This window comes from Vanellus vanellus (genome assembly GCF_965231255.1).
Source record: "Vanellus vanellus genome assembly, chromosome: 3".
Taxonomy (NCBI): domain Eukaryota; kingdom Metazoa; phylum Chordata; class Aves; order Charadriiformes; family Charadriidae; genus Vanellus; species Vanellus vanellus.
This window is the reverse complement of record NC_138907.1, coordinates 73,030,930-73,047,916: the sequence shown is the minus strand read 5'-3', so window position 1 is coordinate 73,047,916 and position 16,987 is coordinate 73,030,930. Positions and strand designations below refer to the sequence as shown.

Below are 16,987 nucleotides of genomic sequence, written 5' to 3'. Positions count from 1 at the left end.
ACAAAAATAATGAAAATATTAATTAAAACATTCATAACCATGTGTCTAAACAGAAAGAAAAAAAGGCAAAATTTGCTGTATTCTTTATTAATTTGATTTGTTCCAAAATGAGTAGTTCAATATGACTAATGCAATTGACTGCATTGCTGCCCATTTTTTATTTTGAAATGCAAGTTAATTTATTCAATGAATTTTTTTTTTATATGGAGAATAATATGGAACATTTCAGTATCCTAAAACCACTGATATGACACTGGCTGTGAAACACAAATTAGAAGAAAGCATAAGATGGTGAACACCACCATGCAGTCATTAATGTCAACCAACAAACCTCAGAGAATTTTCAAGTTCCATGCTTTGTGTTTGAGGTTTTTTAGGTGGCGTGTGTTTTTTGTTGGTTTTTTGTTTGTTTGTTTGTTGTGCCTCCAGGAGTTGAGCATAAAGCAAACTCAATAGGAGATCTACCTGAATCTTACTCTTTTCCACTAAAACAACAGAATTTCCTAGTAGGTCCTTTATAAAATTCCAAGGTTTTTATTTGATTATAGCCTCAGTAACTCCCTTTTCCCCTTTCCTCGCCAATCCCTTATATATTTCATTGTCATTATGGAATAATCAAATCTTTTCATTTCTGATGCAAATCTTTGATTTGGCTGGCTCTCTGCTCAGCTTGAGATGGATTAAACAAAAGACATAGAAGGCTTTGCTTTACTTTAAGTACCTAAGACCAGGTTTGTGATCCTCACATGTCCTGAGAACAAGTAGGTCAAAGGTGCGGAGCAAGTATCTACCTTTAAGTATTTTCGTATTTAACCATAAACCACAGCACAGCAAGTGGGGAAGACTGCGAGAAACACTTCAGAAGCTCACGCCTGAGCTGAACTAACCTGCTAATGAAGACATCTGCTTTGATTCCTTGATCCTAATTACTCACAAGCCCTTAAGCCATAACATACCCACCATCCAACGATCAGTAAGATCAGACTGATTTAAACGGTGTAGCTAATGCTTGCTTTTAAAGGAAGCAATAACCTAGGGAGCTAAAGCACATGTCCAAGAAGTGAAAGACCTCGGTTCAATTCTTCTCCAGCCAAGGAGGTTCAAATCCATGCCTGCTAAATTCCCAGAGAACATGTTAAGTACTAGGCAAGAAGCCGTTCTGGCAAAGGCTGTCTATCTTTTCTCCTGTTGAAATTGTGTCACAAAATAACCAAAAGGACAGATTCACTGGGCTGAAAACTCCTGGCTTTTGGTCTCCCAGAACACCTTCTCTAATGCATTCCTAATGAACACTTGAACAACAACAACAACAAAAGCCCTAAACCAAGACGAGACAGGCAATGCCCCTAAAAGTCTTATGTAAATAAAGCAGTTTTTTAAAACTATCTGTTCACTAAGAGAGTAAGGATACTGAATAGTTTTGGACAGTTGTCAGAGTCTGATCTACATAGATGCTTTGTGCTTCTTCCCTTTCAACTGTTAAAAATAACACTACAGATAAACCTTATTGACAAGATTACCATACTCTGTTCACCAGTGCATTTTAGGAGATCAAACTTGATAGTAGCAAAACCAGTCAGACTGCTTAAGAGCAGTTTTCTCTTATCAGTTCCACTGCTAGGATCCTAGTTCTAATTTTTGTTCAGTAGCATTTGATTTCCTAATAGACAGGAGGCACTGAGCATGGGGTGAGCCACAATAACCTTCACGCCTCATAAAGGCGGCAAGAAGGGCACAAACACTCCCCCACACAAGTCACCTTGTCATGCTAATTCAATACCCCTGGGTAATTTCTATTTTCCCTTTGTGTTTCTGAAAAACATTTACAGATAGGTTACGAAAAATGCAAACTAATATGACCATTACAGTAATTGCATTGGTTAGGTTTATTAATTTGTCACAATTAAGTCAATAAGAGTTTTAGTAACAACATTATATTACTTGATTAGTTTTGAAAGTGATTATCCTAAGAACTCTATTTAATTGGAAGCATCTCAATTTACAGGGTACATTAAATTCTCAGTAGCATTTTAAGATTATTTAACATATGCAGGTCAATTACCAGTAATCACTGTTTCATACAACTGCTTCATAAGAAACTTCAGTACAACACTGGAAAAGCATAAAAGAGGGTTCTAAAAAATACAACTGAACCTCAGTCCTGAAAGATACAACTGAACTTCAGTTCACGTTATTACAGTAAAAGGCCATATCTAACATCTAAATTGTTAAAACCACTCTGAAATGGAAAAGATTCTAAAAATTTAAGCAAAGATTAAAGAACAGTTGTCTACCTTAAAACAGATGATGATAATTTGTCAGGACTGCCAAATTACTGAGTTGCACTAACCGCACTCATGCCCAGCTGCACATTAATTACCAGATTAGAAAGTTATAATTAATTTTCTTAATATCACTACACTGCTTTTCTTCCTTGAGTTAATAAAAACAGATTGCAATCAATCTTTGTTAATTCATGCTGCAGAACAGAACTGCTGTAGCTATTTCCATATGCGAAAAGCACCGCATGCATAGTTCTTGGTGTAATACCCTGCCTAGAAGCTGTATCTTCTGACACTATAACGAAGTGCTGCAATAAGGCAAATAAATTATAAATCATAATTTGACTTAATATAGTTAGAAAAACTACATAAGCTTAAAAATGAATTTTTAAAGAATCTCCTTAATGACAAAATTCAGAAGTGGATAGTATTCCAACATAATTTCAACTAGAAAAGAGGTTTTACCGGCAGTTGCATCATTGAAATACTTCACTGCTGAGGCTTTTTAAATTTCTTCATCAGCTGACTTTGTCATTAGAAACCATTAAAAGTGCTCCGTACCTGTCTGGGCTTTGCAGAGCACAAATTGCAAGAAATTTTAAGAACTATTAAAGGAACACAACATTATAGATATACAGACTAAAGTTCATCAGAGCTGTGATCAAGAGCGTTCAGTTATAAATACTGCAAAGACAATCAATGCAGCATTCAAGCAGCATACATTTTCCTGTGTCCGTATCTGTATTGGTATCAAAGGGCACCTTCATAAGATGGAAAGGATTATTCGAGGGTTCTTGTGTGAGGAAAGGAGAACTGAGTGAAATCAATGCACCTTTTTTCATTTTCTATTTATGCCTGAAAGATGTTTTATTTCTCCAGCCTCACTGCTGCTTAGAAGTTATTTATTTTTGCTCCTTGCTTCCCCTCCTTTGTAAAAGACAAAAATAAGTGTAGAAATATGAGAATTATGACATCATGGCTTCCAAAGAGCAGTAACCTATTTTATTCTGACCTAACAGAAGTCTTCTTGTGGTCGGCTTAGGTGTCAGAAAGGGAAGACTGAATATTCAATAGCAGATGAAGGTTGAAAATGTTTTGAGTTTCGGTTGCGTTTTTTTTAATGTTTCTAAACGTTCTCAAATATTCATATTTCTCAAATACTGTCTTCAGTTTTGGGCCACTCACTACAAGAAAGTCATTGAGGTGCTGGAGCGTGTCCTGAGAAGGGCAACGAGCTGGTGAGGGGTCTGGAGCACAACTCTTATGAAAAGCGACTGAGGGAACTGGGGTTGTTTAGCCTGGAGAAGAGGAGGCTGAGGGGACACCTTATCGCTCTCTACAACTACTTCAAAAGAGGTTGTAGTGAGGTGGGGGTCAGTCTCTTCTCCCAAGTGACAAGCAATAGGACATGAGGAAATGGCCTCAAGTTGCACCAGGGAAGCCTTAGATTAGATATTGGGAAAAGTTTCTTCACTGAAAGGGTTGTCAACTATTGGAACAGGCTGCCCAGGGAAGCGGTTGAGTCACCGTCCCTGGAGGTATTTAAAAGACAGGTAGATGTGGTGCTGAGGGACATCGTTTAGTGGTGGACTTGGTACTGCTAGGTTAACGGTTGGACTTGATGATCTTAAAGGTCTTTCCCAACCTATATGATTGTATGATTCTACTATAAAGTCTTCCAGAGGATGGTAAAAAACAAGTAATTCTGAACTTGAGAGCAACTGGAACTAAGAAAAGGGATTTTTAAAGAAAATATAGCCTTCAGCAGCAAAGCCAAGCACAACATTTTTTTTTATTTATCTTTTCTCCCAAACTTCCCTAAAGGAGCCCAATTTGCTTTACACTGCTAAACATTATAAATATGTTATACGTGTGTCTACACATATATAAAACCTTTATATATGTGTATAGATATATACACACACATCCTCCCCTGACTATATACCAAAATATGCCTAAGAATAGCTTGATTGTCATACCTTCCAGAATATTCAGGCACTTAAATATATTCAAGACCTCAAGGAACAGTGTATTACATGATAATACACTAGGACACATAGGATTTATGGATTAGCTCTTCCATAAAGTATCTTACCTTAAGGCGGCAACTCTAGCGTGTGTCCCAGTTTGGGTACTGCAGAGAGGCAGAGAAGCAGAACAACTAGACAACCTCAAAACATGGGAGGGAGGGAGGGAGGGAGGGAGGGAGGGAGGAAAGAGCTGAAAAACGGTCAGCCCAGAAGTCTCAGAAGACATATGTGGGACACTATCCAGTACAGTATCCAAATATTAATTTTAAGATCCCTGAGAAGAAAGGAAACTCTGCAAATCTCTCCAAAGGCTAAACCTCACTGAACGATTAACAAATAATCAACTTTAGTTTAAGTTAAAAACCCCTCAAAACTAAAGCTAATAAACAGTCTGCATGAATGTTATTATTATTCTGATATAACAGATTGATTTATAGAGAAAAAGATAACCTATTTTATGCTGATTTGTTATTTTAAGGTCACTCTAAAAGGTTAAATGGAAAACTGCGCTGAAAGAGTATCTGATGTATCTATGAAAATGGATATGCCATGAATTTCAGAAGAACAAAAGATGTCATAGGCAGTTACGACTAGTCAGCTTAAAATTAACCATGCTTACAAAAATGGCATAAAAACCACTTGTCAGCATTGGTATAATGAAACTGAAAACCACAAAATTCAAGTTTCGCAGTATTAATAGGATTATGAAGTACTATAAAGAAAAGTTTAAAATTCAGATAAGTGAAAAAGTTATTTGTGATATACATTATGTATTGCGACTGTATCTGTCACAGGTTTCAGCTGTACAGCTGGGAGGTTATAGATTGGAGGAGGTTAAGGAAAGATCATCTTGTGTCAGCAGCAATGAGAAACCATACAATGATGAATAGAGATTAACATGTATATATGTATATATATACACACACGTGCATATACGTGTGTGTGCATATCTATCGTGAAAGATATATTAAAAGGCTAATGTACTTAGAGAAGTATTGAATGGAAAAATGTCTTTTTAGTGAGAAAAATGTAGTCTTCTGTGAAGAAGACAGTAGAATCTCTTCTCACTAATGATTTCTGAAAAAATGTAGTTAGCAAGTCTTCACACACATTATTTTAGGACAAGAACACAGAGTAACTACAACATTAGTCACCTATTTAAACAAGTGCTTATTTTAGAATCTAAAACAGTCCTTACTTTTGATGCTAGGTAAAAATCCTGTTCCTCCAGTCTTGTAATGCCAAACAGGTATCATACCCTTATGCGTATTATCACCAACAATTTAGTCAGACACTCAAAGTATAGTGCTTGGTAGATCTCAATCCTTATTATCCACCGCGTCATGAAGATGCTTAAACTAGAGTAGGAAAAAAACCAACCATGACCTTTCCATTTGGAAATTACTGTTTTTAAGAACGACATGCTCCATTTTAGAATGTATCCAGGTAGAAGTATTAAAGCAATTCAAGCTAAAATACACAACCAAATCACTTGGTAAATGCACCCTCTCCCCTTCTCAAGGTCATTTAAAGAGTTCCCTAATGAGACACGGAGCGACGGATTCTGCAAGCAAAATCCCACAAATGTACACACACTGTACCAAATACACAAAGTGAATAATTCATAAGTGCCTTCTTAATTTCTCATTTAGAAAATTCTTAGGAGAAACAATCCTAATGCAACTATTATTTTTAGATGAAGTGTTTCCCTGATGTGACTTGAATTGTGGTGGACGTGACTGAGAAGTGCTTGCGCTCATTTTATTTATTTAACGAAACCTGAAGTCTGCATGAATTTATTCCCTTCCTTCTGAAGGAAGCCTCTCCCAACAGTCACATTTCGTCTATTATAAGATGATCATTTACCGGACACAGATTAAAGTTAGGAGGTACACGATACAAGCAATTGAAAGGGAAATGGTCTTTAACCAGTGCAAAGATTAACGTGCCTACACTCAGGTGTCGGAGTTCCCAGCACAGTCATTACGGTCAGGGAAGGGCAGCCCGGTGGGCCAGGCACTGGGCACTGATTTCAGGGCAGGACAACTGCTCCTCAAGCTGCTTTGTAGCGCCTGGCTCCCTAATGACCGTAGCGGGAGCCAGTTCCCGCTGCGCTGGTAAAACGTACAAACGTGTCTCATCCTGAACGGAGCCTCATCCTGCGCATCTTTATGCACAACTCCAACTCTCAAATACGTTCAGCAACTCAACACACAAGGGTTCCCTTGCATCCCCCAGGCAGCGGGAAAGTATGTCATACAAATAACTCCTAATTATCTGCCAGTATCGAGGTGATAGCAGCAGTTGCCCAGCTAAGAGCACAAGCAACACGCACATCTATATACTGATGTATAAAATCCTATTTTCAATAAGTGCAATTTCAAAATCTTGCAGGCAGATTTCTTTGGGGAGCAAGAGCAGTTTTAGCTATCAGGAAGCAAACTGAGGATCTGACGCAACTTTCTCACGCTCATCACTATCCACCCTACGTCACTGTGTTTCAACAAGGGCCTGGTTATTTTATAACCAGACGAGTACAAAATTTGAAATACCTGGTTGGCACATGTCACCTATCGGTACATGCCATAGGTGACCAGGCTGAAATTCCTACTCCCGATCTCCTCTAGGGCAAAACACAGAACAGTGCGACCCGCTGATCCTGACTCAAGTCCCACCCTCCCTTCCAGCGCGCAAAACTTTCATATCTTCTCTATAATTAACACACAAAGAAAAGCCTTTTCCCACTCTTTTTAAGCCATCAAGACAAACCTTTGTGATAGCTGGGGAAGGCTTTGATACCCTGAAGGCAGTGTCTGCTGTGGATGGGGGGCGAAACCCATGAAGCAAAGACCAAGACCCTCCTGTAAGAATCTGGCTTCTGTGGGACAGTCTGGCACAAAGTTTGTTTTGTTTTATAAAAGAACACTACCTATTGTTATCACCACAGAGATCTATAAAGTGTTTGCAATCCTACTCTTTATGCTGAGGAATCACATTACTAATACTCACATAGGGTTTTACACAGACAAGTTAGTATGATAATTATGAACTTGTAAGTACTTATATTACAGTGCACTAATAAATTGGAGGGAAAGAGCGTTTAAACTTAGAATTTGGGACTGGAATCTCCTTTGGCTACAAAGAAAGCAGTTGAACTGAGAGAGATATTTTACAGTAGCAATAACAGGTCCCAAATCCTTTCCTGTTATTGCCAGAGGGCAGCCTCCCACACAAATTCAGCATTACAATATTGAATTGAAGCTGCTGTTTGAATAATAGGGCTTATCATTACGGGCTATCATCAAAATAATATTTTTCTTGGTTCTTCCCCGCCAAATGATATGTTCCTTGAACTATCTCATGGAATTTTTCTGATATTTTTATAACAAGATATTTTGCATTGCTCAATGGTAAATCAGACACCACCATGAGTTAAAAGTATCCATCCTGAAAACTCCGCTGATACCTACAGTCAGAAAATCTTAATTTTCATAACGCTCTCAGACCAATTTTTTTAATTGTATGTGTGACCATGAAAGAATTATTTACTGAAACTCAAAGGAAAAAAGCAAAACTGATACTTCTTTCTAAACAAAATATAATTTTATAGTAGTTCATCTGATTCTTGTTGAATATAAAGCACTCGTCATGCAATGCAGAACAGGCTACTCATGTCAAATAAGGCAAAGGCATGGCAAGCAATTTGCTTACTGTAATGTTCTAAAACAATGAAATTGCTAATTGGATGGTATATAACATGGTGATATCAAAATGCCCCAAACACAAAACCATTTTTTCAAGTTTTTTTGCATCCAGTACTGACTCAAGAAATGTAAAGTTGTTTGTGAATCATGCAACGAATCAGTGGGTTAACCAACACCCTCAATGGCAGTGCGGAAAAGATGTACCCTTTGCTGAAATCATCCTTGTCACTGGTTACTTATAAATTAGGATGGAATTAGTTTCCTCGATTCAAAGAGTTAGTCCATGCAATTGCTTGCCTAAGCTCTTCTTTAGTCAATGGAAAGAGATCAGTATCTCTAGGGGGCAAATCATCCTATCCCAAAACATATGCTTAACACCAGACAAACAATTTTTAGATAGGTAAAGTTCAGCTAGGATTTGTCTCTGCATCCAGTGCTAACGTAAATCCACACTGTGATCCAAACGCCTGAAGGACAAAGTCTGGTTTCAATTGGCCTGGTTTTGCCACATGGGAAATCTCACTGTTTAACTCGATATCCAAATCCTTTTTGTTACTATTACCACTTTAATTTATGACATCGGTGGAGTGTTTGCCAAACACACAAAGTCTTTATTAAGCATGCAAAACTAGACTACTTTTAGCTTTTTTTCTAAGGTAGTTTTGATTCCTTCCTCTAAAATTATGTCTAAGTCAGACAGAAGGGATAAAATTAAAGACTCCATCTAAGCACAACTTCTGCATGGCCCTACAACGACAAACTGTGCAGACAATGTAAGTCTTTCCTCTTTACAACCCCTTTAAAAAACACGATTATTTTTGCTAAAGATAGTCAGATTTGAAGAATAAACTTTATTTAACTCTGTAGTATTTTTTAATTTAATTTAGACACTAGAGGTAATAGATCAAACCAGAAAATTTAAATTAGCCATTCTAATCGAATCTCTGCAAGACAGTGCTTGTCACTAGGACAAGTAAAAGCACGAATCACTAATTCTGCTCAAGAAGATAATATCATAGAGACAACCTGATGCTCAGGAAAATTTTGCAAAATAATGCAGCATTCACATTTCAGGCATTTCTGATAGTGTAAGCGGGGGAATTAAGCTGTCTAAAAAGGTTTACTGAATTTATGTGTTTGGGTTCTTTCTTTACATTTTCAAACTTTCCCAAAGCATTAAGATTCCCTTACAAACAATAAAGGAAGTGCGTTGATTATGACATTTAAGAAGACGTCCCAGAACTCAAAGAGAACGGTTCTGTTAAATGCTAAAATCTACATCTTTTCTTAAGAATACTGGAGCTCTTCTAATGAGGTAAGACACTAAAGACCTTTTGAAGGCCATCTATTCCTCAAGCGATTTAGGCACATGTGACCTTAAACATGTTCTGAAATGGGGAATTACTTTGAAACTTTACAATATTTTCAAGCAACTTCCTTTGTCTGCAGACCAACGTTTCATACCTCGGTGGTTGGATTATCAGCCACGTTTCCTCCTCGGCGGAAGGTGCTGACAAACTCCTTTAAAAGTCCGCAACCTAAAATACTGCCCAGTACTCCGAAATACCAGAGCGTACGCCCCAGGAGAGATCAACACTTGTGCCCGCATCACCCTGGCAGACTCTGCAGCATTTCAGCATGAAATCCCTCGCAAAAGCCGCCAGGCTTCGTTGGGCAAGCCAGACTGATGGGGGGTGGGGGAAGCCATCCAGCTCAGCGTGACTGTCACGAAACAGGACTCTTTGCTGGTGGTAAAACCTAAAGCATTCAAAATAAAAAACTACGGGCATGTTTTTCCTTGTTATTTTCTCTTTTTCAAGTAACGCGCGAGAAAAAAAAGACTGTTTTTGAAGCTGCGCTGTGGGTGTATCTCCTTGTTCTGAATCTACGCAGTGGCTCCGAGGGCTCAGTAGCTCAACTTTTGTTCAAACCTTGAATGCTTTGAGGCCTGGAAACGCCTGTGGCATAACTTAAGTATTCTGTGCAAAACACGATATTTTAAAAAAACAATAATCGAAAAAAATATCAAAAGAGGACCTCGCTTTAAAATCATGCTGACAACATCCCAATAGCATAAAGATTGCAGTCTTGTCACTTCCAGCCTCAGTTACCTACCAATGAGTAACTACTTTGTTCAGTTTACACAGTCCTCTGCTCTCTCACTTCGTAAAATATGTAATATTTTAATTCAGCTCAGGTCCCCCCCTTATGTGTAATCAATGCCAAAGTATAAAAGGCAAAAATCCTTGGCTGACATCCGACATAGTAAACATTTTATGTGTATGTTGAGTAAATCTTATCGCTCCCCATGGTTTGATTTTAATACAAATTAATCAAATTTGTTTCAAACTCCTCCTGTTTGACTTCTGTTATGCTTCCCTGCTCTGACCCACTCCACCCATACCTCGTAGCTTCTCCTTCTACACAGAACTTCCCATGGTCCCTATATCCATAAATGCTTACATTACTTACTTTTGTCACTGAGCCAGTGCAACAAGCACAGTATCCCCCTTAGCCACAACAACATTTGCAAACAGGCTGGACGTCCAAAAAACCCATTTCCGGTTTGTTCCGTTCCCCAAAATAAAAATGTTATTTTATCCCAGTCAAAGACTTTTTCATTAGGGTAAGGCAAAACTATTTTTCAAAGTTTCAGATACACTTAAAGGTTATATGATACATTGATTCTTCATAAAAAGCCGGGCACCTTAATGTCTAATAGTATTGCTACATAGGAGCACACAAGGGATAATAAATAACCTTAAAGCAACTGTTCCACTGGTCAATGCATAGAGAGCAAACATTTTATGGAAAATATATTCTTTCATACAAGAATGCTTCTGGGTTGCTTATTAGAAAGTAGTCATGTGGTCTTACTGGAACTAATAGTGACTAAAAAAAGACACAGGTCTGCTTTCAAAGGGGGAAAAAAAGACATATAGAGACAATTCAACCTAAACCGTTCTATGATTCTATGAATTACCATCCAAAAGAGAAAAAATATTGTACATAATCTTATACTCAGAAGTTTGTTCCTGACTGATCCAATAGACTAAGAACAATCTGGGTTCTTCTCTGTATTTCACAGCTGGGCGTCATCCCATAAACAGAAGCCCCATACAGCTTCCTTTTTGATAGTTACAGGGGTAAAAATACATAGATACATTAAAAAGGCTACTTGATCTTGAGAACGTGATGGAAGCTGGATTGGTTAAGATCATTTAACTCACTAAAAGAGTTATAATTTCATATTTTTTTTATTTCTAGAAGTCTGAGAGTCATACTACGGAAACACACAAGCAATCTGATTCCTCAGTCATAAATTACTTGAAGTTTTTAGAGAGAAAGGGAAATGAAAATTTTAGCCTGAAGAAGCCAGATTGTCACAGCTCACTGAGAAGAAAAATAAAGGTTCATCAACTAGTGGTATTTTAAGAAGGTGTTATAGTTGCTGTTTTAGAAGTACTGAAGATGAAATATCTCAACAAAGGATTTAGGAGAGGGAGAAAAATAAGTAAGTAAGTAAGTAAGCAAGTAAATAAATAAATAAATACATAAAAGCCACTCTGCCAGCTTGTGCTCCTTATCGCCAAAAGAAGACTCAAACCCATCTGTCAAGCCACCACTGCTTTACACACATTGCCCCTCTCTAGGCTCTCTTTGCACCAGTGTTTTCAGCCGGAATAGTCAAGAAGTGCTCTACGGTACTGGTTACTCAAAGAAGCAAATGAGCTGTAATAGGAACTTCAAATCTGGCAGTGTAAGGAGAAGTGAAAAACAGACGCTGAACATGAACTGAAGATACAGAGCAGTATCAAGAACATCAGAAATATGGAAACGCAACTGAATCATTTAAAAAGAAAGAAAAGAAAATCCCAGTACAAACTAGCAACCTAATGACTTAAAACGTACTTCAGAGACAAAAGGAAATTTTACAAACACACACACTCACGAACTGGCTATTAATTTTAGTTGAAGAATAGTACAGTGAACTTTTTAATATATTTGATAATTAGGGTTCTACAAATAAGACTGTAAGTGTCCCATGGTCATTAGGTAGTGAGGAAAGAAGCAGGATGAAGAAAAAAAAAGAAGAGAAAGGGTACAAGACTTCAGGTGGATGACTTTGGTATGTAAGGACACACTCAGACAAAAGCATGTATATATGTATACACACAGAGACGCTTGAGGAGAGAGCAAGTCTGGCTTTGATTATACAGGACGAGCAGAGAAAACAAACTATTTTGTGAAGAACATTTGCATAGTGAAACAAATATCCAGCTCATCTGTTAATCCAAAAATAGTAATTTAAAAATAACCACTGACACCCACAATCTATTGTGAGCGCTCTTCAATTTGAAGCACAAATCAAAATAAAATCAAATAAAATACTAATCAGAAATGAGGCATATTAGATCTGTAATATGTGCAGGCTTCAGTGGCTTAGCATTTCCTAAGCCTGGATGACAGCGTATTTGTTTACGCACAGTATTATGGAAGAGTCATCTACTGAAGGTCACATCTAGACAGATGTGCAAGGATTCGGAACGGATAACCAAGAACCCTGCTTTTAATAAAAGTTCTTCTGGCATGGCAAAAGAAGTTATCTCGGCAGAGATCCTCTTCCCCTTTGGTGCCACTTCAGAAATGAACCTCTTTTGCATCACCACGTTGTAGTGCGTGTGTGGCTGACATCTCTACTGCACCACAGCCGTTGTTGGGAGAAGCTAGGAACAAAACCATAAAGACCGACCACAGAACTCGAACTATTTGCATAAGCCATTGATACATTTAGTAGATAAGCAGGGATTTAGTTAAGGGCTACATACAAGACAGATTTTTAGCCTAAACACCTTAAATATGTTTCCATATACAATGTAGAATAAGGCACCGTTGTGTTGCAATTAAAAATGTATGCCAAGGTTCCCTACTTAGAAATTTTTGTAACAGCTTAAAAACGAATAACAACAAACCTCAAGCCATTATGTCACTGAACTTGTGCAGAACTCATTAAAGTCTGTTGAGAGGAAATCATTAGCGTGCCTGTAAGTAACCAGTCAAAGTCCAAGGATCATCACCTGGCAGCAGTTAATCAGCCCCTTCAACAACGAGAGAGTTGCTCCTGCACACAGATGTGCTTTTTGCCCCTCCCCCCGCCTCACCTCTGTTGGAAAGGAAGGTGGAATGTAAACCTGTCTGAACTGACATACCAGGGGTTTCTGTGGGACTGGCCCTGAGCAGTTTGCTGGGAAGCCGGAAGCAAACACCGCTGACTGAGCAAGCACGTCACTGTACGCCCCTCTCTGGGGAAAAGGTGTACCCATAAAGATCAAGCAGAGAGCAGCGGAAGATGCTGACTGTCAAGGAGGGAATCATGCAAAAAACAACACGACACCAACACCCGCACATGTGAAATTCCCCTTCATTCACGTTCCTGTGACGGGTGGTGCTGGGGTTTATCCACAGGATGAAGAAAGCTGACGTGTCCTTACGAATACACAAATACACCGCACAGGTGTAACTTTCAACATCCTTCCCCAGGCTGTGCAAAGAAAACATTGTATTTACCAGCACAGTATCACTGCTGGCAGGCCTGAGGCAGACCCGGGAATTGCTGACATCTGTCTGGAGTCAGACGCTGGAGGCCACCACAGCGACTTCAGGAGAGCGTGCACCTCCTGCAGCAAACACGCAGCTGCCTTCAAAGCACAACCGGCCAAAGCAAAACCACTCCCTCGGGAGATGGTGCGGAACAGCGAGTCACTTGTAGCAGGTATTCCTCGTGTTTCTCGGTATGCCGATATTACGTTTGAGAAGGGGTAAGAATATGAGCGCAAAGCGGCAGGAAACTTTACCCTTCCAGGGCAGCACGTGCCCTTTGGCCCTTACCCTATGCATAACAGCCCTAAAAGCAATGAAGGATTTCAGGAAAAGTGATGAGCGACATACTAACTGACACAAAACCGGACAGTTCTGAGGTGCGTAAATGTATTCCTACACGCGTTCTTGCGTGTACGGCGTATATCTACTTAAATTTCCTAATTTAAACTGCAGAACCGAGGATCTTATGTCAACTTTTACCCAGCTGGAAAGACAAAAACCGTGCAGCAATTGTAATAGTTCTGTGATGAAGACGGTTTCAACATAACTTTTTTATAGGCTCTAGTCACCAAAAACCAGCTGTTTTACCTTTTAATATTAAGCAATGCCCAAGGTATGCCAGTGGGAGTGTTGAAAGCAGGTAGCAATTTCTCTCCAAGCTCCACTGCCTTTTTTCGGAAAACCTGGAAGTTAAGAAGAAACCAAGTGTTGGAAAATGCATTCTTGCTCCCACTAAATTAATTTGGATAATACCGTTATTGAGCATACAGTACAAGTCATCTCAGCACAACGAAGCGTCCCTGGTTTTTTAGAGTGACGTCAAAGGAACGCAGCAGCACCACCCGTTTTCCATTACACACAGCAACAGGAGAACTCCCACAGCAGGATCACGCAGTGAAGATGTCCAGATGACCTGTGTCTGTCTGGCATGACCAGCATCAAGCCAGAGACGTCAGCGCGGCCAGACCCGCTCCGGTTTGCGCAGAGCTGCCTGCGCGCTCCCCGCCGCGCCTGGCGGGTACTCTGGGGTCGGGGAAGGGGACCATTATCCGGGCACGCTGCTGGATCCAGGCTGGCTGGCAGGCAGCTCCCTGCCCCGAGCGACACCTCCTCCCCGAGCGGTGGGGACGCAGCCAGCCGCGGATACGCCGCCTTTGCTCTGCGTGAGGTTTATTAACGGTGGCTCAGCGTGCCGTGGGAACCCGGGCTGGATCGCTGCGCAACTGCCATACTGCAAATGTGCTGCACGGGCAATCCGCGGCAAAAATAAACCCCCCTCCCCACTTCCTCCCTAAAACAAAACAGAACAAAAAAAGAGAAAAAAAAAGAAAAAAAAGAAAAATGATATTTTTGCAGCACCACAGTCTTACGGACTCAGCTGATTTATCCCTGGTATCAATGCTATGATTAATCAAAAAATTGGATAACTGAGATTTAACTGGTCTTTAGGACGCCAAGAGTTACAGATTTCATCTTAAAAACAAGAAGTGGAAAAACCTCAATTACTTAATATGTGCCCACAAGAATGACAAACAATTCAATATCAGGAACTTTTATGTTCAGTGTCGTAGATACAAAGCCAGAACAAAGAGGATTTTGCTCTCCTTCAACTGCCAGCTCAAGTCAAGTTACATTAACCTGACTTTTCAAGCACTGAGTGCTCTAGTAAGAGAGTTTTTAATTAGAAGCAATATTGTTCCAACTTAAATATAGAAACCTATTTAGTGATTTCAATATGTGTATGTTCAAGGCCTATTTGCTTGGAATTACACTGGGATCCTGCACAACACTGAAAGGGATTATCCCAGGTGTAGTAGCCAAAATAGCAAAGTCACCTTCATCACTCTCTCTATCTAATAATGGCTCCCTTCAATTCAATTTTTTTCCCTTCAGGCATATTTACGATGAATTTTTTCTTTATGTACATATTAGAAATCAACTTGCACATCTGATGACACATCTTGTGATGTAGCCAAGTATGGTACAGCAAATTCTCGGAGAAGGAAAAAAATGCATATACGTTTTGTGTGAATACATAATAAATAAAGACATTTGCTGGTCAAAACAAGGCAATGAAGAAATTTCTTTCCACACAAACAAAATATGATTTATAAAATTCCACTTTCTAAAAGCCACTTTGAGGAAAGGTTTTTGTTATTGAAAATACGTGATCAGGAGCGAACATAAAACTCTGGGATAATCACGTTACCACAAAGAAGCTCCGGACTACCCCACAGTCACTTCATATGACACAGATTTCATGATTTCTGTGACAACAGTCCAAGATTTAGAATTACAGTACGAGACATTTTAAGGAAGGTTAAGTAATTTGAAGCCAAATTATGGCTGGAGTCAGAAAACTTTTTCCAGCAGATTGCACATGAGTGCTGGGAGAATGTTGAAGCAAGGCAGCAGGGAAAACAATTTGCTTGGGATTCCCTTCATAATTGACATTATTTCTGACTTTCCGGTTTACCAATTGTATCGATTCCGCTGAGAATTAGTTATGGATTTGTGATCTTCATCCAGTACATAATTCAGTCTCCCCAAAGGCTAAAACCTTGAGGGACACTCCGAAACGGCTGGTGCAGAACATAATTATCTCCTAGTAGATTTCCTTGAGAGGAGCAAGTGACAGTAACCCCACCAGGAGCACATAAGCTTTCCCCTCACACTACGCAGCCGTGTTTTTTCGCCTTGGTCCATTGCCCCCAAACCTACGCTTTGCTCTTTCAGCCTTTCACAACATACGGTGCGACCAACTCATCACCTTACCTGAGCGTCTCTGCCCTGCAGCACTGAAGCACTAACAGGAGAGAGGTTACAATGACCCTCCCGAGCAACGGGCATACAAGGACGCTCAATTTCTGTAGACGCTTCTGCTGCGCAGCGTAAAACCCTATCTTTTGCCATATGTAAAGGGGGTAGATATTTTATTTTATGGAATGTGGTTAAAGGCGCCGTACGTACTCTTTCTAGATGTGTACTTAAAGGCAAGAGGACATCTCCATTTCAAAAAGCACATACATAACCATAGGGGTGGCAGCAAGGCTCGGTAACAGCTGCACCTTACAGGCTGTAGTAATCTTTCATCATTAAAAAGATTACACGCCAGCTCAGAAAGAAGCCTGTTACAATATTTGCTCCCGGACAAAAAAATAACATTTTAGTGTCTTAATAAAGGTTTGATGTACAGCAATAATGCTTTACTTTCAAATACTTCTACCAACTCTCACATACTCTTTACAGTTCTGTTGGACTTCTTTTATAAATTAAAAACCCAATTTCTTTCAAAATAAAATTGCCTACTTCACGGAAATGTCAAAAATAATGGTTATGAAAAAATAAACACATCTGATGTGAAGCAGTA

At 39.3% G+C, this 16,987-nt stretch overlaps 1 protein-coding gene across 1 annotated transcript in view; it reads right to left on the bottom strand.

The window, feature by feature from the left end:
- MAN1A1 (mannosidase alpha class 1A member 1) overlaps positions 1-16,987 on the bottom strand; it is a gene marked incomplete at both ends in the record, with an annotated part of 149,741 nt that overhangs the window by 46,809 nt on the left and 85,945 nt on the right. The window contains one exon of the mRNA XM_082480981.1: positions 14,206-14,300. Coding sequence (XP_082337107.1) covers positions 14,206-14,300 — 95 coding nt within the window. The remainder of the gene's footprint in view (positions 1-14,205; positions 14,301-16,987) is intronic.